The sequence below is a fragment of the Zophobas morio genome, unplaced genomic scaffold (genome assembly GCF_036711695.1).
Source record: "Zophobas morio isolate AGI-343-1 ecotype UQ-CSIRO unplaced genomic scaffold, CSIRO_AGI_Zmor_V1 ptg000021l, whole genome shotgun sequence".
Lineage (NCBI taxonomy): Eukaryota > Metazoa > Arthropoda > Insecta > Coleoptera > Tenebrionidae > Zophobas > Zophobas morio.
In genome coordinates this window covers 12,264,159-12,286,967 of record NW_026972126.1, presented here as the reverse complement: position 1 = coordinate 12,286,967, position 22,809 = coordinate 12,264,159, and the positions used below count along the sequence as shown (strand labels likewise).

At 34.3% G+C, this 22,809-nt stretch overlaps 1 protein-coding gene across 1 annotated transcript in view; it reads right to left on the bottom strand.

Annotated features, from left to right (window-relative positions):
* LOC135132265 (mucin-2-like) overlaps window positions 1–22,809 on the bottom strand; it is an 85,266-nt gene that overhangs the window by 8,135 nt on the left and 54,322 nt on the right. Inside the window, exon 2 of the mRNA XM_064060296.1 lies at window positions 193–243. Within this exon, the coding sequence (XP_063916366.1) occupies window positions 193–243 (51 nt within the window). The remainder of the gene's footprint in view (window positions 1–192; window positions 244–22,809) is intronic.

Here is a 22,809-nt window from a genome sequence, read left to right as displayed (position 1 = left end):
TGATCTATTGTTTAGTTGTTTTTACAAAAGGTCTTCAATAGCATTGTAATTAGTTTATACAACCAGAAACCATAAATTAGTAGGTGTTATTGCTGCAACCTTTCTACTACTATTCTATTCAATTTCACTCAATTGGTCGCACTATTAAAGTCAATGGCAACGATGGTAGTGAAACAAGATTACAAGACGTACCATTGGCATCCTGTCTTCTTCTCCTTGGAGAGGTATTTATATCATCTAAACCTGAAACAAAAAAACTTGTTAACATTTTATTCGCATTAGGGGCTATTACGAGTCGAATTTAAAAATGTCAAAGACCACGGAGCAAATACGCAAAACCTAATCTTAATATTATTGCAAATTGTATTTTAATGCAGCCATAAATAATACCGAGTTTTTTCCTCCAAGAATGTATTAGGATATGTAGATACGTTTTTTAGAGGCACCGAAAACCGCAAGGTAACTTAACCGTCCGCCATCTGTTGCGACGAAGTTCTCCGCTTTGTGCGAACCCGAGTCCCAGCGTCTCAACTCCTTATTAAATCATCGTCCCACATCAATGTCGATCTCAATAACCTGTTCAAGAAAGATTTAATTGCGGATTTGTCGAAGCCGATCGAAAGTGTGTCATAGTCTGAGCCGCCGACCTCGCGCTCAAGCTATGCGGAATTTTATCCAACGAATCTTCGTACAGGTGTCCCTGCGCACGCACATTCCTCGCCGACCCATCAACCCTCAAACTTTCCTTCATTTGCGACCTAGAAAATCGCCTACTATCAGATGACAAACAGTGATTGTGTTCACGAGGAATCCGTGCCGGGAATGCTCGAGGCATGAAAGTAAATGTACACACCCAGCGCGCGTGAACTTCCACCCAGAAACACGGATTCCTCGGGACTAAGTCACGGGGTTGATCCGGCTCCAAGGACTAAAGTGCCCGATCCGGCTCTAAGGACCACGGAAACGCCGATTGTGCGGGTCCTGGGAACTCGGCTCGGTTTGTGGGTCAGACTGCGAGAGTCGGTCAGCCGAACTCGGCCCGAGGCGACTAACAGCGTGCACGAGGGCCTCTTTCGTCTTCACTTGCACGTCTCCTGCATTAGCACCTGATGGAGTGCGGTCGTTTCGGTCCATACGGTCAACCACCATGTAATGATGCAAGATTCTGCGGATGCATAATCACTTTCTTTTGGCGGTGTTGACGATCATGTGGTTGAGTTTTACACTCGACTGTTATTGTTTTCAGGGGAACGGGTAATTATTTAATCGACTTTCTAATGGCTATTATGTTTTTGTTCATTGATGCAATGAATTCATGTGGGGAAGTATCGCATAAGAAGTAAACAATTCTGTTATTACCCATGCAAGTCGGCTTTAATTAGAAGAAACCAATTATTATTGTATTTCCAATCTCGTTCCCACTAACTTTCCATACTTGAGATTCATGTTGTGAACTCGAGAGAGGATTTATCGAAAAAGGTTAAAGAGTGCACTTACTGTACACGGGTGGAGATCAGAGCGGTCAATATTTGTTTTTCTCTTTCTTTGCCGTAAAAGCGACGTGCTTTTTATGCGTTTCGAAGAAAGTTGAAGAGTTAATCGTATCAGACGAAAAGTATGACAGATTGACTACTTTTCTTTCGACTTAACATCCTTGACTGTTGATAGGAACAGTTCTAGTCTTATTTAAAACAAGCAGAAAATGTGTAAATGGATTTATTTTAATTATAGGCGAATTTCTTCACGTCAAAGATCTACTTAGAATCGGAACTGGCGCAAACTGGTCAATCAATGCAACTGTGTTTGATTCTTTGTCCGGCCACAAACACATTTAAGAACAAAGAAAACATTATATAAAATGCGTTTAATGTCTCACTGAACAGAATGTAAGACATGGTTGCTTTAAATTTCAAATTTATGTAAATAACGCACATACCAGAGGTTTTTTTGGTGTAATACAACTCCCAGTATGGTCGTGGGCTGGAAGAACTTAAATTGTGCGATAAATCTTGCCAAAATTGCCATAAAAGTTAATCGGTCTTTCTTATGTGACACAGGTATTTGTTTTAAATTATTACAGAGCTATTAAAATCCAATATAAATTTGGTTCCAAATAATTCCAAAATATTTTCAACTAATTCCAACATAGCTATTTCATAATTTTACCTCAACACCTCTTGTAACAGAATTTATGATCTATATTATTTCGTAATCAGAAGACAACTATTCCTAAAAATTCACTGAGATTGTTTTTTCAAAAGTATTTTCTCGAGTTACATAATGATCACCCCATGGAATAAAATTTGCATATCTCTGACGTGCAAATTCTACGGCGGGTTTATCGATCTTGATATGGTCAAATTTAACACCTTGTGTAAAATATTAATCGTTTTCGCGGCAAAATCGGTGTACTAAAAGTGTAAAAGCGTAAAAACGCATATCTTGTGGTGGCATTTAATACGTTAACCACTTGATTTCACAATTTTAAAAAATATCAATTTATATAACGCCGCTTAAAATTAACATGTAGGACGTCTCGCTCGCTCCGCAACAATAACTTTGTTTACTTCATTGACTTTCTATATATTGAATGGTTAGCTTTTACTGCTTTGGCACTTTCGAATTCTGATATTTTTGGTTTCAATTTTCTGTTAATATGTGGGATAGGATATACAGGTGTCCCATTACTTGTACTTTTTTTTTAAATCACTAATGGTCAAATTTGAAACTGACCTTCGAACAGCCAAATGATACTGAGTACTAATTTGTAATAGGGTTGGATTCATTAACTTCAAATTTATCACTGTCTAAAAATCCTCTAGTCTTAAAGTTCATTATCTCTTTAATCGCATATTTACGAAATTAATTAGATAATGAACTTTAAGAGTGAAGGATTTTGGGTTTAACATTCATTAAACTTTTAAAAGGTGGAAACTTAATTTAATTAATGTTGACTATGATCAGGTTTTAGAAGAATATTTATAAAACAAACTTGAAAAATTCAGTATTATAATTAGGTTAAAAAAAGCTGACATTTTTAGGTTGAACTTTAACGTTTTTTTAGTTCGCCTGTCTACTTATGTATAATATTTTTTTTTGTATTTATTTTTCCTTATTTTATTTTTTCAAGTAGCATACTATAGTTTGTAAAGATTCAAAAGTGCATTCTTTTTTTTTGACTTCAAAATATACGAAGTACAGCGTTCAGAATGTATAAAGTACAGCATATGTCATTTATGAATACATACCTTACTATTAATATGACATGAAAATAAAAAAAATGGATATATGGTACTGTAACAAATAAAGGCGGATTCATAAATCACAAGTATGAAAGAAACTTATTTTATGAAATTTAAAGAAAATTTAGTATGCAAAATTGGCGGGGACGATTACACAAATTTTGGTTAGTTAAATATAAATTTGAGGCAACAATCCATATAGTAGTTTGGAAGATTATCTGTCTACACAGACGACACACAAACGACAAACAGACAGATGACAGACGGACGGAAACAATACAATACTTCTCTACCTTACGCTCGGGAAATAAAAATGGTCTAAAATCATTTAGACAGGACTTCGCCCAATCATTTCTCATTTAATCAGTAAAATTAATTGAGTTATTTGTTGATTTTCTAAAAAAATGTATTTCATAATTTTGTACTATGACGTTATTAACATTTTGGAAGAGATGAATAAATAAATTAATTTTAAACGCTGTTTTATAATCACGATGAATATCAATAAATTGACAAGATTTCAAAAAAGTTCTCTTCAAAGATTCTAAGAAAAATTGTACTTTGTTTTTAGAAATTTGACGTTTTCACAATAATTTGCACGCCTAGGAATCAAAGACCGTGTTTCTCTATAATTTTTATACATGATTGAAATAAATAATAATAATAATCTTAAAGTTTAAATGTAAGACAAATTTTAAAATTTAATTTAAAAGTTTGCAAAATTTTGAGATGACAACATCACATAAATTGATAGAATAAAAGACAGCGTCGTGGCGGTTTTAATACATAGGCGGATACAACTTTGACCGAACTCTGTTAAAGGTCGCGCGTTTGCATACACGACAAATGTTCGCCCGAGATTTTCAACATGTGCAATGGATACTGGACTTAAGTTTCGACAAGACGGTAAAGTAAACGCTGTCGATATTTTTTGACGAAAGTAAATCTGTAGAGGAAGTTCTTGTGTAAAAAGCAAAGTTCTCAAGGGATTTAAGTAAATAACGGCGGGAATTTGGAAGGAAGCAAAATAAATTTAAGAATCTAAAATAATCGAAAATGCAAATTCAGTATAAGTTATCTTCTTGCAGGTTTAATAATCTTTTGCGGTTGGAATTTGAACATTTATTTCCGAAGTCCCGCTTTAAAGCGAAGCGTTTCCGGGACTTATCTTATTTTGATTTTGATCGTATCTAATATGTGCCTTGTTTGTACGTCATATAGGGTTTTTGTCCATGAGGTAATCTGTAAACTGATTTTGATTTAAAAATAACTTGAATTAATACCTAATTTAACAGCATGTAAAAATTGTCTAACCAAAATTAACGCACGGATCGCGTGCCGGGGCGGAGTGAAGGAAGTACTCACACAAACTGAGAGCGGTCTACCCGGCTGTCTTATTTACAAGGATGGAAGTAAGCTTCAAGAATGCGAAGAGACGCCCTTCGCGCACCTGTCGCTATGCGCCCTCACACTGCCATAACTTGTATGTTACCATCCAGTTATTTTCTGTAAATTTTCAGTCTGATTTGTGTGTTTTAATTTGTGATAACATTTGATTTCATTGTTGAAGATTGGAGAGGGTTTTTCGGTTGGGGAATAAGTTGAACAATATTTTTCTGATATTTATGTTATTTTATCAGTGATAACGTAGCTTTCAAAAAAGCAGCCTCTGGTTTTTTCTGTGGTTTGGATTCAAATTTACCGCGTATTTTGGCAAATGCACAAGAAACGTCACTTTGACAACATTATAATTCTTGTTCCAACAAGGCGGCAAAAGTCAAGGCCCACTATGATCTCACGAGTGGAGAGAAAGCGTGTTTTTACAAAAACTTATGGAAAAACCTTCACGTAACCACAAATTTCAAAGACCCCGTATATAATTTGCAATTTCATCAGGTATTACAGTTTTCATTCTATGACCCTTAGCAACTGACGTTATTGAGATTATTTCATTGAATGTGAAGTTTCAAGCTAAAAAAAGTCATTTGAAATAAAACGAAGTAAAAAATTTGAAATGTACCAGAAATGTCAAGTATGTTATGTATGCATGCTCTTTTAATATCGGAGAAATTATGCAAGTTATTAAAGTTTACTATCAATAGCAAGTAAACACCAGTCAGTGAAAATAGCACTGTGAAAGGTGTAAGTAGAAAAACAGTAGATTATCTTGAAGATTATTTCACTAGCTTTCTTGAAATTGTTGGATTATCAAGATTACCGCAATTATGTGGGCAAAACAAACATATTTACTTTTACTTGCAAAATTATTTATGCACAAATAATTAGGCACAAAATCTCGAAAAAATTAACACAATTTGCGTTTTTTTGTATTACGAGCTTGAATTAGCATTTTTGGAAGAGTCGTCTTCAATAACATCTTCCTTTCATTTTTTTTTATAAGAACACAAACACCGAAGAAAGAAAAATTTAAAGAAGAATTTGTTGTTCCACTTAATAAATTTCTTTGGTCTTTTCCCGGGAGTAAAGTAAAAGACGGCGTGGAGAAATCGGCGCAAAAGATAAGTTCTTATAATAAGACATTAGCACAAACAGGTCATACGAAAAAGTATTTCAATTAGAAAGGCATTAACTGGAAGCTATGAGAACAAACGCAATCCACTTTTTACATAAAGGTGGATAAGTCAATCTATGAGAAAATGCCGATAAATAAGCGAGAAACGGCACACTAATAAAAAGCAACATATGCGCACGAAAAAAGTTGTCAACTAATCTAATTTAGTTCAGCGAAAATTAAAATAACAGATGTGAAGTCAGTAATGAGCGATAACGTATCTAGAATGAGACTTCTGGTTGTAATTAGGAAATAACTCACAATCAGTAACTGCTAGAACACAAATAAAATAAAATAGATACGACAAATAGCAGCAAACCACTAAACCATGAAGAAAATCCACACGGACGATGACCTAGTAAAGAATTAAAAATCACCGCAAAAAGCTCAACGTGAAGAAAATGAACAACTCGTCATAATTGCAATTACACCATCAAGTTCTAGAAATTCATTTCGATATAAAATAACCTACATCAAGGATAACAAACTACTCCAATTTTTAAGGCGTGACCGGAAATTCCGTTAACAAAACTAAAATAAAAGTGCAGCGTTCCATTCGCACCTGTATATAAATACAGGACGTCCATATTGTGACGAAACAAGGCCCCGGGTGTTATTTTAGTGGAATGTAGAATCTTTCTCTCCGAAATGGCGAAACACGTAAACTGTGTTAATTACGACTAGTTTCCCGACCAACGAAGATGGCAACGAATTCTTGGAGCCGAATGCAAGATTTGAAATTTCTGGAAGCAAACCTTGCACAACGAGTTATATAAAGGCACAAAGCATTCAAACTTGACGACCTTACTGTCTCTGCTCTTGCATTGTAACAAGTGTGTAAATTGGACAACCTTGCTACAGTTATGAAGGAATTCAAACCAGGAATAGAACAAAACCTATATTGGAACCGTCGCAAAAAAATTATTCCATTCCACGATATGCACTTCCCGAGAGTGCTCTCAGAGGAGATAACAGTGCGTATACAGTTAAATGTTCATCTCCGTTAAATTCGTCCAGATCGAGCACCTAACGGCATAGGTGACGTCACGACTATCCATCCTGATAACTCAATCATAGATGATGGCCTTGCGTTCGCCGGCCTTGACAGGACTAAGGATCCGCGGAGACGCTTCCGGCCTGATGCTGCGAAGAAAGTAATGCGGTGTGCGCTAAATGATAATTAAAATAGAGAAGAAATTAGAAAACGAAAACCAAACAGTATCGAGTTTTAAGTAGAGAAAGTACGATATGTGTAATCGACACGGCAGCTTTCATTCACCGGAAAAGCGGCGTTTTTGCACCTCGGGATATTTTTGCGTGCGATTACGCAAGGGAGGGCGGTTGTGGGTACCGTGATAGGTCGGTTTATTACATATCGAGGCTCAATCACAAAGGATTCCAGCGGAGCATGCCATCACGATGTTCGGAAACGGCAACCTTCAAAATAAGAAAGGAATGTGTTTTTGTTAAATAAGTTGATAAAATGTGGGGAAACAAGGCCTCAACCTTTTATTTCGGTTTTTTGGTAGGTTGGGCCGGAAGAAAGGTTATGTGATATGGGCGTTTCGCTTTCGGTTATTGTGATGTTCGTGTGCGTTTGGTGTCGGGGGATTACACAGACGATGGATGCTTAAGAATCCGGAAAATTGATGCGTGAGATGACGGAGTTAGCTTACGTGGAGGTGGAGATAAGCTCAGGTGGTTTTCAGGCTGAAACGCAGGGATTGTGCGTTATAGTAGTAACGGGAACTATGTGATATTGTGGGAAATTATATATATATATATATATATATATATTAGTTGATAAATATTGTCTACACACCTGTCTTTTTACACATTATTTTTTAGCTGTAAATAGGAATTCGTTACGTGAATGCAATATTGTGAAACCGGCTACTGTAGAAAAAAAGTTAAACAATAAGTAGTAACGTAGAGAATGTCTGCTAATAAAAATTAATGGCAAGAAAAAAATGAGAAAATATACAATCAAGACCTAAGGGAACTGCGAAAGAATGGAAGAAGTATGGATATTTTTTTAATCGTATGCAACAAAACAAAAATTTGTGTTTCCCCACCTTCGCGATATTAAATTACACCTAACATGTTAGAGTAATCGGTTGGTTGGTTTCGGAGATTTTCTGTCTAATAAATTACCAGTAGACGATAGACACGGAAACGGGTGACCTGCATTTTCATATTCCACGACCTGTGAAAGCCAACACAACACGAAATTAATCTTTCGTCAAAATTTCCCTATTACAGTACTTGCTTTAATTATCGTTGGGTAAATAAAAGGCCAATTAATCGTTGTATTAATAGAAACACTGATTTTATAACGATCCAAAATTTTAGGGTAACCAGCTTGTATTCTACAAGCGCGCTGAAATGTAAAAACATGAATAAACTAAATATTAAAATATTAAAACTTCCTTTTTACAACACTTCTCCAAATACCACTTATGGACCGGTTCAGATGTCGAAATGCGAAAACAATAAATAAAAAATTCTTGAAGGAAAAGTAAACAATGGCATATTCCATCACAAACTATTAAAAGAGGAAGTCGAAATGATTTTCAGCATATTTCACAATTTCGACAGTATTGACTGCGTATTCTTAAGTAGCAGAAAATTATACAAATTGTAAGCAAAACAACAAATCTCATAATTAAATCGGTTTCCTAATGGCCCAGAGACTGCACTATTAATTATTTTAATTACTTTCTTCCTTGCAGATGAACTTCCGTCGCTTTTTCTCCATATGCAAGTGTTGCTGTATACCGGTCCGCTTTCTACTAAAATTTTAATAGTAGGAATTTTCAATCTACGTCCTTAATTATCGTCCTCTTCCTTGTGTCTCCTTTTTCGGTTTTTGTGATTCCCATAATCTTTTAACTTCTTCTCCAAACATCTTATTTGACGTTTTTCTATTTATGTTTCCCGAGCGTAAGCTAAGGTCTGACGTGCTACTTTCACGTTTTCTTGATGACTTGTAGAAGATGAAAAAATAGGTCTCCCGTTTTTGTCTACCGTTTGTTATTCGTTGTTATGTAACGTAAAACTCGCGCAGGTTCGAATGTTGCATTAGAATTTTTTTGTTTGGTATTATCTATTTTTTTTCATTAATCAAATCTCAAGAACGATACACCCCAGGGTTTTATTATTACTATTCTTACCCTGCACGTGTCGGAGTTGCAGGCTTCTCGGGGGTCCCAATTGTTCTGAAACCTTCTCAGGAGTCCCCAGTGTCTTTTTCTTGTGAATCTGAAACCTTCTCGGAGGCCCCAACCTTTTTTTTTTTAAGAACGTGAAACCTTCCTCGGGGTCCCGATTGTTCTTTTTTTAAAGAAGGTGAAACCTTCTCGGGGGCCCAAGTGTTTTTTTTAAGAATGTGAAACTTTCTCGGGGGCCCCAAGTGTTTTTTTAAGAATGTAAAACCTTCTCAGGGGTCACAAGTTTTTTTTTAGAATGTGAAACCTCAAGGGTCCCAATTCCTCTTTTTTATAGAAAGTGAAACCTTCTTAGGAGCCCCAAGTTATGAATTTGAAAGCTTCTAGGGAGTCCCAAATGATGTCTTTTTTAAGAAATTGAAATTTTCTCAGCGGCCCCAACTGTTTTTTTAAGAATGTGAAACTTTCTCGAGGGTTCCAATTGTTCTTTTTTAAAGATAGTGAAACCTTCTCACGGGCCCCAAGTGTCTTTTTTTTAAGAACGTAAAACCTTCCTCGGGGTCCCGATTGTTCTTTTTTTAAAGAAGATGAAACCTTCTCGGGGGCCCAAGTGTTTTTTTTTAAGAACGTCAACCTTCTCATGGTTTCCAATTGTTTTTTTTTAAAGAAGGTGAAACTTTCTTAGGGGCCCCAAGTCTTTTTTTAAGAATGTGAAACCTTCTCAAGGGTCCCAATTGCTCTTTTTTAAAGAAAGTGAAACCTTCTTAGGAGCCCCAAGTGTCTTTTTCTTATGAATCTGAAACCTTCTCGGGGGCCCAAGTGTTTTTTAAGTATGTGAAACCTTTTCAAGGGTCCCAATTGCTATTTTTTAAAGAACGTGGGACCTTCTCGGAGTCCCGAACCGGTTCTTTTTAAGAATCTGAAACCTGCTCGGGGGTCCCAAGTGTTTTTTTAAGTATGTGAAACCTTCTCAAGGGTCCCAATTGCTCCTTTTTAAAGAAAATAAAACCTTCTCGGGGGTCCCAATTATTCTTTTTTTAAAGAAGGTGAAACCTTCTCAGGGACCCCAAGTGTCTTTTTCTTATGAATTTGAAATCTTCTTGAGGGTCCCAATTGTTCTTTTTTAAAGAATGTGAAACCTTCTTGGGGTCCTGAACCAGTTTTTTTTAAGAATCTGAAACCTTCTCGGGGGTCCCGATTGTTCTTTTTTTAAAGAAGGTGAAACATTCTCAGGGGCTCCAACTGTTTTTACTTCCCGAGCGTAAGCAAAGGAAGTATTGTAATCGAGTCCGTCGGCCGGCTCTCTACTTTTACGTTTTCTCGATCTTTCATGACCCCTAGAAGACGAAGAAATAGGTCTCCCATTTCCGTCTGTCTGTCCGTCTGTCCGTCTGTCCGTCCGTCTGTCCGTCTGTCCGTCCGTCTGTCCGTCTGTCCGTCTGTTGTCCCGGATTTTTATTAGACAGATAATCTCCGAAAGTACTCGACCGATTGTTGTGAAATTTTGTACTTATATTAAGAATATCATGTAGATGGTAAAACGCTAACCAAAATTTGTCTAATCATCCCCACCACTAATGCGATGACGTCACTTCAAAATTGTACATAGTAAATGGGTTTTCAATTGTATAAAATAACATAGTCCTACACATGTAGTTTACAACTCTGAATCGACTTTTCACCCGAAACGTCCAGATTTTTGGAAAAAAAATCAAAATTATAAAACAACATTTTGAAATTTAATTTTTAATCTGCTAACCAGAATGCTTTGAAATGTTGCAGATGTTTTAAGGCTATAAAGAGCATCATAAATCTTTAGTCAAAAAATATTTGCTTATCCCCTCCAAAAACTTGATGACGTCAGCTCAAAAGTTTGTGGAATAAATCATATCTAAAATGTACAAAATATGATGAGTCTGTACTTGTGATCTATCACTCCATTCATATTTTTTGGATTTGCATATACAGGGTGACTCAAAAAAATTAATGAATGCGTAAATATATTTTATTGATTTAATCAGGAACTACAAAACCGAATGCTCTGAAATCTTGCAGATGTTTTAAGGTCATAAAGAGCATAATAAATGTTTAGTCAAAATATATTTGCTTATCCCCTCCAAAAACGTGATGACGTCAGCTCGAAAGTTTGCCGAATAAATCATATCTAAAATGTACAAAATATGATGAGCCTGTACTTGTCATTTATCACTCCATTCATATTTTTTGGATTTGCATATACAGGGTGACTCAAAAAAATTAATGAATGCGTAAATATATTTTATTGATTTAATCAGGAACTACAAAACCGAATGCTCTGAAATCTTGCAGATGTTTTAAGGTCATAAAGAGCATAATAAATGTTTAGTCAAAATATATTTGCTTATCCCCTCCAAAAACGTGATGACGTCAGCTCGAAAGTTTGCCGATTAAATCATATCTAAAATGTACAAAATATGATGAGCCTGTACTTGTCATTTATCACTCCATTCATATTTTTTGGATTTGCATATACAGAGTGACTCAAAAAAATTAATGAATGCGTAAATATATTTTATTGATTTAATCAGGAACTACAAAACGGAATGCTCTGACATCTTGCACATGTTTTAAGGTTATAAAGAGCATAATAAATGTTTAGTCAAAATATATTTGCTTATCCCCTCCAAAAACTTGATGACGTCAGCTCGAAAATTTGCCGAATAAATCATATCTAAAATGTACAAAATATGATCAGTCTGTACTTGTGATCTATCACTCCATTCATATTTTTTGGATTTGCATATACAGGGTGATTCAAGAAAATAAATGAAAGCGTAAATTTATTTTACTGATTTACTCAGGAACTACAAAACCGAATGCTTCGAAATCTTGAAGATATTTTAAAATTATCATAAGCATGGTAAATTTTTGATCAAAACGTATTTGGTCGTCCCCCCTAAAAAATTTATGACGTCACCACAAAATTTTGCTGAAAAAAATCCTATCTAAAATGTACAAAATATGGTGAGTCTCTTCTTGTGATTTATCATTCCATTCAAATTTTTTCGATTTGCATATACAGGGTGACTCAAAAAAATTAATGAATGCGTAAATTTATTTTATTGATTTAATCAGGAACTACAAAACCGAATGCTTTGAAATCTTGCAGATGTTTTAAGGTTATAAAGAGCATAATAAATTTTTAGTCAAAATATATTTGGTTATCTTCTACAAAAAACTGATGACGTCAGCTCAAAAGTTTGCCGAATAAATCGTATCTAAAATGTACAAAATATGATGAGTCTGTACTTGTGATTTATCATTCCATTCATATTTTTGGATTTGCATATACAGGGTGACTCAAAAAAATTAATGAAGGCGTGAATTTATTTTATCGATTTAATCAGGAATTACAAAACCGAATGCTTTGAAATCTTGGGAATATTTTAAAGTTATTATAAGCATGGTAAACTTTTGTTCAAAATGTATTTGTTCATCCCTCCTAAAAAAATTGATGACGTCACCCTTAAATTTTGCTGAATAAATCCTATCTAAAATGCAAAAAATATGATGAGTTTGTACTTGTGATTTATCATTCCATTCATATTTTTTAGATTTTCTTAAGAGGTGGTTCTAAAAAATTAATGAAGTCAATTTATTTTATTGATTAAATTAAAGGCAACACTTATTATTAGTATTACACCCCAACCAACCCAATTTGGTAGACACAAAATTTGTTAAAGGAAAAACTCGGTTGAAACATAAGGGTAGCACGCTTATTTACATCGACTTTAACATTACAGACCTGCATTTGTTTTATGCGTTCACTTGGTTCCGCGAATGTGAAATAGACATGTTTATAATCAACCAATTGTGAATTTCACCGTCAAGAATTAAAATAAAACCCAATGTTTTATATAATAAGCGGAAGTCGAAGCAATAAAACCGATGGTCGTTTTGTTTATAGTTTCTCTGTTTGACTCTCACGTATGCTGTTACGCCTGTCATCTTAAATTAATAATGTTTATACATACACGATTTTCAGTTGCCTCTGATACGTATACGTGAGTAAATTGTTTCGTTATTTTATTGATTATAACAAATCAATATTCAAAACGACCCAATTCATTTTCCCGAAAATTTGAGAATGTAATAATTTTATTCTTAGTATTACACTACATCTATCCCAACTGATATACGTGTCCTTGCAAAAATGTTGATGACGTCATCGCAATTTTTTTTTAAATTCCCACTACAAAAATGTAATGAGAAAAAAAAAACACAATAGGCATGCAGTCGTCAAGTTTCCGACAGCGAGGGAAGTACTGTCTAAACTCTTTAGACCAATTTTTTTAGGAATGTGAATTTTTCTCGAGGATTCCAATTGTTCTTTTTTAAAGAAAGTGAAACCTTCTCAGGGGCCCCAAGTGTCTTTTTCTTATGAATTTGAAACCTTCTTGAGGGTCCCAATTGTTCTTTTTTAAAGAACCTGAAACCTTCTCGAGGGTCCGAAGTGTTTTTTTTAAGAATGTGAAACCTTCTCAGGGGTCCAACTGTCCTTTTTTAAAGAAGATGAAACCTTCTCAAGGGTTCCAAGTGTTTTTGTTAAGAATGTGAAATCTTCTCGGGGGTCCCAATTGTTCTGAAACCTTCTCAGGGGTCCCAAATGTCTTTTTCTTGTGAATCTGAAACCTTCTCAGAGGCTCCAACCGTCATTTTTTAAGAATCTGAAACCTTCTTGGGGGTCCCAATTGTTTTTTTTTTAAAGAAAGTGAAACCTTCTTAGGGGTCCCAAGTCTCTTTTTCTTATGAATTTGAAACCTTCTCGGAGGCCCCAACCGTCTTTTTTTTTAAGAACGTAAAACCTTCCTCGGGGTCCCGATTGTTCTTTTTTTAAAGAAGGTGAAACCTTCTCGGGGGCCCAAGTGTTTTTTTTAAGAATGTCAACCTTCTTATGGATTCCAATTGTTCTTTTTTAAAGAAGGTGAAACTTTTTCGGGGGCCCCAAGTGTTTTTTTAAGAATGTGAAACCTTCTCAGGGGCCACAATTTTTTTTTTTAAGAATGTGAAACCTTCTCAAGGGTCCAAAGTGTTTTTTTAAGTATGTGAAACTTTCTCAAGGGCCCCAATTGCTCTTTTTTAAAGAAAGTGAAACCTTCTCGGGGTCCCGAACCGTTTTTTTTTAAGAAGGTGAAACCTTCTCAGAGGCCCCAAGTGTCTTTTTCTTATGAACTTGAAACCTTCTTGAGGGTCCGAATTGTTCTTTTTTAAAGAACCTGAAACCTTCTCGAGGGTCCGAAGTGTTTTTTTTTTTAAGAATGTGAAACCTTCTCAGGGGTCCAACTGTCCTTTCTTAAAGAAGATGAAACCTTCTCAGGGGCCCCAAATGTCTTTTTCTTGTGAATCTGAAACCTTCTCAGAGGCTCCAACCGTCATTTTTTAAGAACCTGAAACCTTCTTGGGGGTCCCAATTGTTCTTTTTTAAAGAAGCTTGCCCTTTATCAAGGCATTAACATTTTTGGGACAATTGTTAATCTCTTTCCTATCATAGAGTACTACAGACCAACTATAAATACTGATCAAAGTGTGTTTTCGTTACATAATGCGTTCGAATGATAGATAGTGGCGGAGTATGAAGGGCTATATTGCCTAAATTTGGGCCAAACATTTTTTAAATTATTTTTTCTTTGTTCAATAAACAGTCCTCAACAACGTGTCATAGAGTTGGTACGTCATTTTTTCAGCACCTGTATAGTGTCATTAAAAAAAGTTGGATCTAAAAACGATCTGGACAAGATTCAACTGTTAAATAGTTCATTTCCGATATACACGGTTTTATTAAACATGCGACAAAATTCCGAGGGTTAATCTTTCGTTTATTTTAAGAGTTTTTGTCCTTCAATGATTTTATGGGGCCATTTGAAAATATTAGTGTCCACTACTCCACTGGGAAATAAAGAAAATCTCAGAAGGCCTGGTGTTTTGAAAAAGTTTGACAGTCAATGGGTAGAAGAATGATTGGATGAATGCGTTCTAGCTGAAAAAATCATCTTAAAATAACCCAAGGAATAATCAGCGGAATTTTGCTGTAAGTTTAGTACACACCCTGTATATTCCTTTTTAATATTGTTATAGGGTCCATCGGACGAATGGCTACTTTCATGTTTTGTCGATGGCTCATGACGCCAAGAGTACGAAAAAATAGGTACCTCGTTTTTGTCTGTCTCTCGTCTGTCTGTGTCGATTTTTGATAGACTCCGAAACTACTGGCTGATTGTTACCAAATTTTACATGTGGCTAATCATCCCCATCAACAATTTGTTTAACGATGTCCTCTCAATTCTTTTTCTTTTTAGTGAAAATCATTTAAATCTTATACATAATTATAAAATAACATATTCCTATGCCTGTGGCTTACAAATTCAACTTGATTTTTATTAGTAGTATAGTGGTAACAGTACTCGAGTCCATCGGACGAATGGCCACTTTTGTGTTTTCTCGAAGTTTCATGACCCCGAGAGTACGAAAAAGTAGTGTCGTGTTTCTGTCCGTCTGTCTGTCTGTCGTCTCTGTCTATTTTTATTAAAGACATAATGTCCAAAGTACTAGACCGATTGTTGTCAAATTTTGTATGCATATTAGAATGTCATGTAGATGGTAAACGCTAACCAAAATTTGGCTAATCATCCCTACAACAATTTGATGATGTCATCACAAAATTTTTATTAAGTAGTCAAATTAATAACGTCGCCCCATTTTCTTCAAAATGTGAGAATACCGCCTCTTTATTTCATAATGATAAAATAAGAATTATAATATTCAGAACATTTTGTTCGATTAAACATGAACACTTGAACTTAAGCTTGTTATTAGTGCTGAGAAGACAGTTTTTCTCATTGGGAGCGCAAATTCTTGGCACATGGGCTGGACGGGTATCACAAAAATGAAAATCGTAAAGTCAGGTCAGGTCAGGTCAGGGAACTTCTGTCGAAATAGCCTTCGACCAATTTTTTCTTTTCTTTTTTCTAATATGTTTAATATCTTCCGTTTATGTTAATCCTAAGTCTATCTTCAATGTTCTATTTCAACACTATTTACTTATTATTTACTCTATGTTCTTTATATTTGTGATGACTTTCACTTGTTCCAGTCATTAGGTGCTATCTTCATTACCGTTTCAATACTGCCGTCGTCTTATTAGTCTTTCCTTTACACTTCTTCGAATAATGGTCTTGAAAAAATTCCAGATCTCTTCTACAGTTTTAAATTTTGTTCTTCGTAGATTTCTTAGCTATTGCTTCTGCTGTTAATTTATATGTGCTCAGTGCTACAATGTTATCCTGCTTTTGAACTGTCATGTACTATTTCTGGCTTTATTAAGAGATGACGGCTAAATAGAAATAAATATTTCTCGTCCAAAATGGAAGCTTAGGTGTTGTCCAAAAAACGTCTGCACTTTACTCACGACACACTTTGCAGACATCCTTGAAACGTGAATATTTAGGCTTGGAGGATGCGTCTGTAAACACTAAAATATTTGCTGAGAAGTTTTTTACAACTTTGTTTAATAAATATTTGTCTGGTTTTCTTAACCATTATTTTTCGTTTTGCCTAGTGGGCATTCTCGACTCATACGACATCTAGCCCAACGTGCCAAATTTTAGTACAATATCAACGCCACCGATAAACATTAACAGGAAACAGACGAAATTAAGACGAAACCTTTTGGATTGTGCATGAATACCAAATAACTATGGTTTATTCATTGCGGGACAGCCCAATACCACATACTCCGATAAAGGTGGAATAACAGAGCAACGCATACTTATTAGCACACGTTCGATTCCAGATGCTTTGTGAAACGTGTTGAATTATGATCACATGTTAGAACACAGAGTTTTAACACGTGTTATTTCATACAATCTAACAAACTACTGATCAACGGAATGCAGTTAAAGACTGTGTTAAAACGTGCGAAACAAATGTGTATCAAGTGTACAATTGAGCGTTCCTCAAAAGAAACCTCGACTCGCCTTTGGCAACTAGCCACGGTTTATTCATTCACATACGATATCTACTTTCGATTATTTTTACCAGAAACCTGTGAGAAATTTCTGAATTAATAAATACGAACGAGGTTGGTAAAAAAAAGTGACAACGTCACGTTTCATTATTCAATTAAAGGCAAGTTTGATTTGAATTGTCGATAAAATTCACCTCCAAACTACAATTAGTTGCGCAAGAAATGTAGTAGGAACAAGCGACCGAACACTCTCTAATGTGACTATTTATTAACTTTAAGCAGCGTCTGGCAACTGAGATAAGTAGTCTTAACAAAGTCACTAATTGCGCATAACATAAAGCAGAATGCTTTTGAGTACAATTCATGTTGTAGTTTATTTTCAAAAGTCAAAAGGTTTTGTGGTTAACAATAAGATGTCTATATTCAAGCCAAGTATAATGTAAATAATACTTAGTATTTTAATTGAATAACACGGTTTCTTTAGCTTGATGATTTAGTAAAACTTGAAAGGGCAATGAAAGTCTAAACTAAATCAAAGTCAGTAAAAATTCTTTCTTTACCTACTTTTCCAACTACACTTTTGCTTACGTTCTTGATTAAATTTAATAACCGCTTTTAACTAACTTTTACGCTCTAGGTTACCACAAGATTTCCCTTTAGTGGCAGTCCTCTTTCTGATCTATTTAATATTCCGACCTACCGCAACGACTAATTCTGTTATTACCAGTGACTGGAAACTACTGCTCCTCCCATATGATAAACCTAGCTACACTCTCGAACAAAGAAGTCAGTCAAACAAAAGTGAACCTTCTGATTAACGACATTTCTATTCACCTTGAAACCACCATGAACTCGCCATGGAAGATGCTGTTCGTTCATGCCAATTAATTACAAGTCTTAAATGTCATAAAATATCAATTATGATTGCATAAGCTGAAGAAAGTTGCGAATATTAACATTTGAAATGGAAGACGGTCTTCGTTACATCACGAAGAAACTGAAGCGAATCTTCCATCTTCGAATTATTAGCTTTTCTTCCGAAAAATAAACACTCCGACAATTAGCATGCACGTCGTAAGGTCTATTATCCTTGACTTTTGCAAAAGGTCAAAGCATCATGGTAAATGGCATTTTTCCTTCCAGTTGACTCATCCACCTCAACGCGGATCAAGCGACCACCGCGGAATGATAAATAGGTGAAAAATCGACAAATAACTGTACATACCAACAATGGTGCAGCTTTCACTGCACACTTTGAAAAATTTTGCAATTCATCCACGAGATATACCGATAAATCGTGATCGGTTTGACATTGATTTTACGATATGGTTGCTATCTAGGAAAAGAAGAATGAGTTCCGAAGACAAAAACTCGGTACTCGTAGTGTACGTGAAACTAAGCCTGGGGGAACTTTCTTGGTGAAAAAATATTTACGGGCCTGGGGCCAGACTCCAAATAACTTAGTCACGAAGAAGTTTAAATTAGCTCGGCGGTGGGGCTTTTGACTCACTTTCGATTCGGTGTGGAGCGAAAAAATTGAAGGCCGGCTTTATTCGCTGGTTCCGGCGGCATCCTCGCATTTTCCGGTTAAATTCCGGGTAATCGAAAGATTGCGTGCGGCTACGTTCACTTGATACCTCGATATCAATTAGAGTAGATTCGCTTTTAAAACTTTCTATTTGGACATCTTCCGAGTTTCTACAGATAAATACGCGTCACGGATTCTATTATGATGCTCAGTCCGGTGAGCGCTTTTTGGTTTTTTCTCGAGGTGGGCAAACAAGTTCAAGGTCTAGAAAATGAACGGGGCCAATCGTTCGAAAATATTTATAAACTGCTATAATTAACGTATACATGGTGTTGCGATGGTAAAAACTGGTTGTGCATAGATGGAGTCGAGACTAGAGCGTTTTGACCTAGATCATCTTCAAGGCACTAATTGAGGAAACATTAAGTTTGAACAATTCGCTGTTTTATCACATACAGGAAACTAAGTGAACATGTGAGAAGTTTTTGCTGAAATGTGGGACACTATGTTGTAACCTTGAAATTATTCGCTTTAGCCCCGATTTCCGTTACACATTAATTACGTAAACCATATTGTTGTAACAGGTCGCTATTGTGGAAGTTTTATATAACAGGCGAGTTTTAATAATAGCGGTTTCATGGAAAAGTGCCAAATTCCTTAATGACGTTGGACTAAATTATCATTCCATCTTTCATTATTAAACCGATACGAATCAGCCAAATGTTTTACTTACAATGAAGATCAAATTTTGCCATTTTATAAACACGATATAATTTGCATAAAAAAAAAACTGTCCCCTATGGTAGTACTTGTTTTTTACAATTTACTTTATCATCACCCTGTATAACAAAAAAGCTACAGTTGATGGATTCGTATTTGTGTTTAATAGAAAAATTTTTAAAATGTCACCTAGTGTAATTTATTTGTGAAATGTAATTAAACATTTTTTTAGTTTCTACTAATTTATTTAGTTACATTTTAAAGTAAATTAGTTCCGTGGAAGCGATTAAGAACAGTTTAGAAAGAAGTAACATTTCACGTTCCTTCAAAATGAATTATAGGCAAGGCAAAATACTATTGCTGAATATTGCTACAATTTTGATGCTATAACACTAAAAATTTAGAACAAAAGTCCAAAAATATGAGGATTTTGTGGATTTTAATGCACTACCAAAATTTAATCATAATTACAAATATGAAAAGTATATTTTAGTTGTATAATAAGTTTCAAATAGCTTCCTGTTAATTACGTGTTAATTAATAGTTTTAAATAATGGATAATTAAAATTTAATCGTCCTTCTTTTTACTAAATATATGTCAACACGATAATTAATTTTATTTAATTTTGGCTTAAACTGTCTTGGTTAAACTCTTAACAACCCTGACAAGTTTTTATTTACAAGTGAATTGCGAAATTTTTAATTCAGTCTTAGATTTTTAAATCACTCTTAAGCGTTTTTCATTCATTTTTTATCAGTTTTCACAGTTACTTAGAATTTTCACTGAAACTGAAACTTGATTCTTTAGGTTCAATTTTTGTAAAATTAAATTTTTAATTCATTGAGGTGTTATTTCGTCAACATTGAATAAAATATTGTATATAACTATGCAAGTTAAACGTATTATTCACTCGAAGAACCAAACATTCTCGATGAATGAAAATATGCTTAACTCACTCACAAGTTAAATATTTGTAAAAATGTTTTAAAATTTTGATTCAGATAATTGCGCAAGAAAGTGAAGGCGGATTTATAAACAGCAAGTGCAGAAGTATATTATTTTATAAAATTTAAATTATGTTTACTATGCAAAAATTTTGAGCTGACGTCATCACATTGTTGATGGGGATGATTAGACAAATTTTGACAACAATCGATCCAATAGTTTCGGAGATTATCAATCTAATAAAAATCGACACAGATAGATAAACAGAAAAACAGATGACAGATGACAGAAGACAGAGAGACGGATTTTATTTAATTTAATTTAATTACTTAATTTATATGAAATTTCCCTTGCATCTGCACATAATACAAATTTTTCAGAAGGTTTATTTATTTTTTCAATTTTTGAACTGATATCATGAATTTTTTGATGGTAATAAAATAAGACATTCTACGTACATGTTGGACAGGTAAAATGTGACTCTAAATATAACGGAACTGCATTCCGCAAATTCGAGGGAATGTTCTTGAAATATTAGAAAAAATAAATCTGTTCATACAAAAAATTTTTTGAAGCCTCTGCTAAAATAAAAATATACGGAATTGTCAATTATTATTAATAAACACTATATTTTTGGAATTAGTATATCGTAATAAATATATACCTCAGTTTTTTTGAGAATTAGACAACTTTGTCAAAACCAAAATTTTTCGCTACTACCCTTATGAAAATTTCCAGATTGACTAAGACATTTTCTTGTACATTTCGATAAATCCTAGCATTTTTTTCACAATCGCTCTTTAAAATGACAGTTTTCACAATTAAAAAAAAATTGCATTTCAACACTTATATACCTAAAAGCTTGCTCCGGGACCATAAAAATACTATATTTTTGGAATCAGCAAAATCTATATCCCAGAATTTTTTGGGGACTTTTAGACAACTTTTTCAAAACCAAAAGTTTTCAATGTGAAAATTTCGGAATTTTTCGACTACCTCCGAAACTTAACTAGAGACGTTTTCTTATACATTGCGACTCATTTCTTCTATAAATCCTACCATTTTTCAAAAATCTCCCAGTGAAATATGACAGTTTTTCGGATTAAGAAAAAAAGCATTTCAAACGTAATATTTCTAAAATTCTACTCGAAGACGTTATATTTTTGCAATCAGCAAGTCGAAATCTATATCCTAACATTTTTTCGGATATTTAGACAACTTTTTCAAAACCAAAATTTTGCAATGGTTGGAATAAAAAAAAGCTGGTATAGCTGCATGAGATTTTGAAAATTCCTGTCCTTTTTTCAGTTTTGAAAAGCATTTGCTTCTCGAATTTTTTAGAAATTATATTTTTACAAGGTGTAGTAATTTTCCTTCAGAAGCAACACTAACCTAAATAAATTTATAGATTAAAAAAAAGTTAGGCCCGCCCACCCACCCCTTCACAATTTCAGTGAACAAACTGCTTCATTCTAAAATCGAACAAGGATTTCGCATTACCAAAAATTAAAACTTAGTGTAATTCATTTCTTCTCCTCATTGTTGCCCTTCAGAGATGAGGGAAGTTCGCGTAATAAGATTACATTTCATCTGCATCCTATCCGCAATTTTTCTTTCGAAATTCTGTTCAAATTCGTTCAAAAACAAAATGCATTCTTTAAAAAAACACAGCAGGTGCCCCAAGATCCTTTCACATTAAAACATAAGCAAAACACAAGGGCCCTTAAGATTTTATCATTCTTAAAAAAATACATATTTAAAAAAAAATTCTGTAGACCTTCATGAGATTTTGAAAATTCCTTTAATTTTTATAATTTTGAAAAATAATTGGCTTTCAATATTTTAATAAATTATCTTTCTACAGGATGTATTTGTTGTTTCAGAGACAACATTGTCCTAAATAATTTTATAAATTGAAAAAGTTAGCCCCGCCGACCCACCCCTTCTCCATTTCAGTGAACAAATTGCTTCGATCTAAAATCAAATAAAGATTTCGGATTGCCAAAAACTGAAACCTTGTTTAATTCATTTCTTCTCCTCATTGTTGTCCTTCAGAGATAAGGGAAGTTCGCGTAAATAAGATTACATTTCATCTGCATCTCATCTGCAATAATTTCATTTTCTTAAACAAAGTTATGAACTTTTCGAAATGTCCCTCTCTAAATTCGTTCAAAAACAAAATGCATTCTAACAAAAAAGATAGCAGATGCACCAAGATTTGATAGTTCTGAAAAAAAAACATGTATTAAAAAAAATTTCTATATTTCGATATTTTTATAAATCATCTTTCTACAGGGTGTATTTATTGTTTCACAGGCAAAATTGACCTAAATAATTTTATAAATCGAAAAACTTAGAAAATTTCAGAATTTTTCGACCACCTTCGAAGCTTAACTAAAGACATTTTCTTGTAGGTACATTTCGACCTTCAGAAGTTACTTTCGGTCTCATTTCCTCCATAACTCCTACTACTTTTCCAGAATCTCCTAGTGAAATATGACAATGTTTTGGATTTTTTTTTAATTTGCATTTCAAACCGAATATTTCAAAATTTTGCCCTGGAACCATAACAATGCTATATTTTCGGAATCAGTACGTCGAATTCTATATCCCAATTTTTTTTGAGGATTTC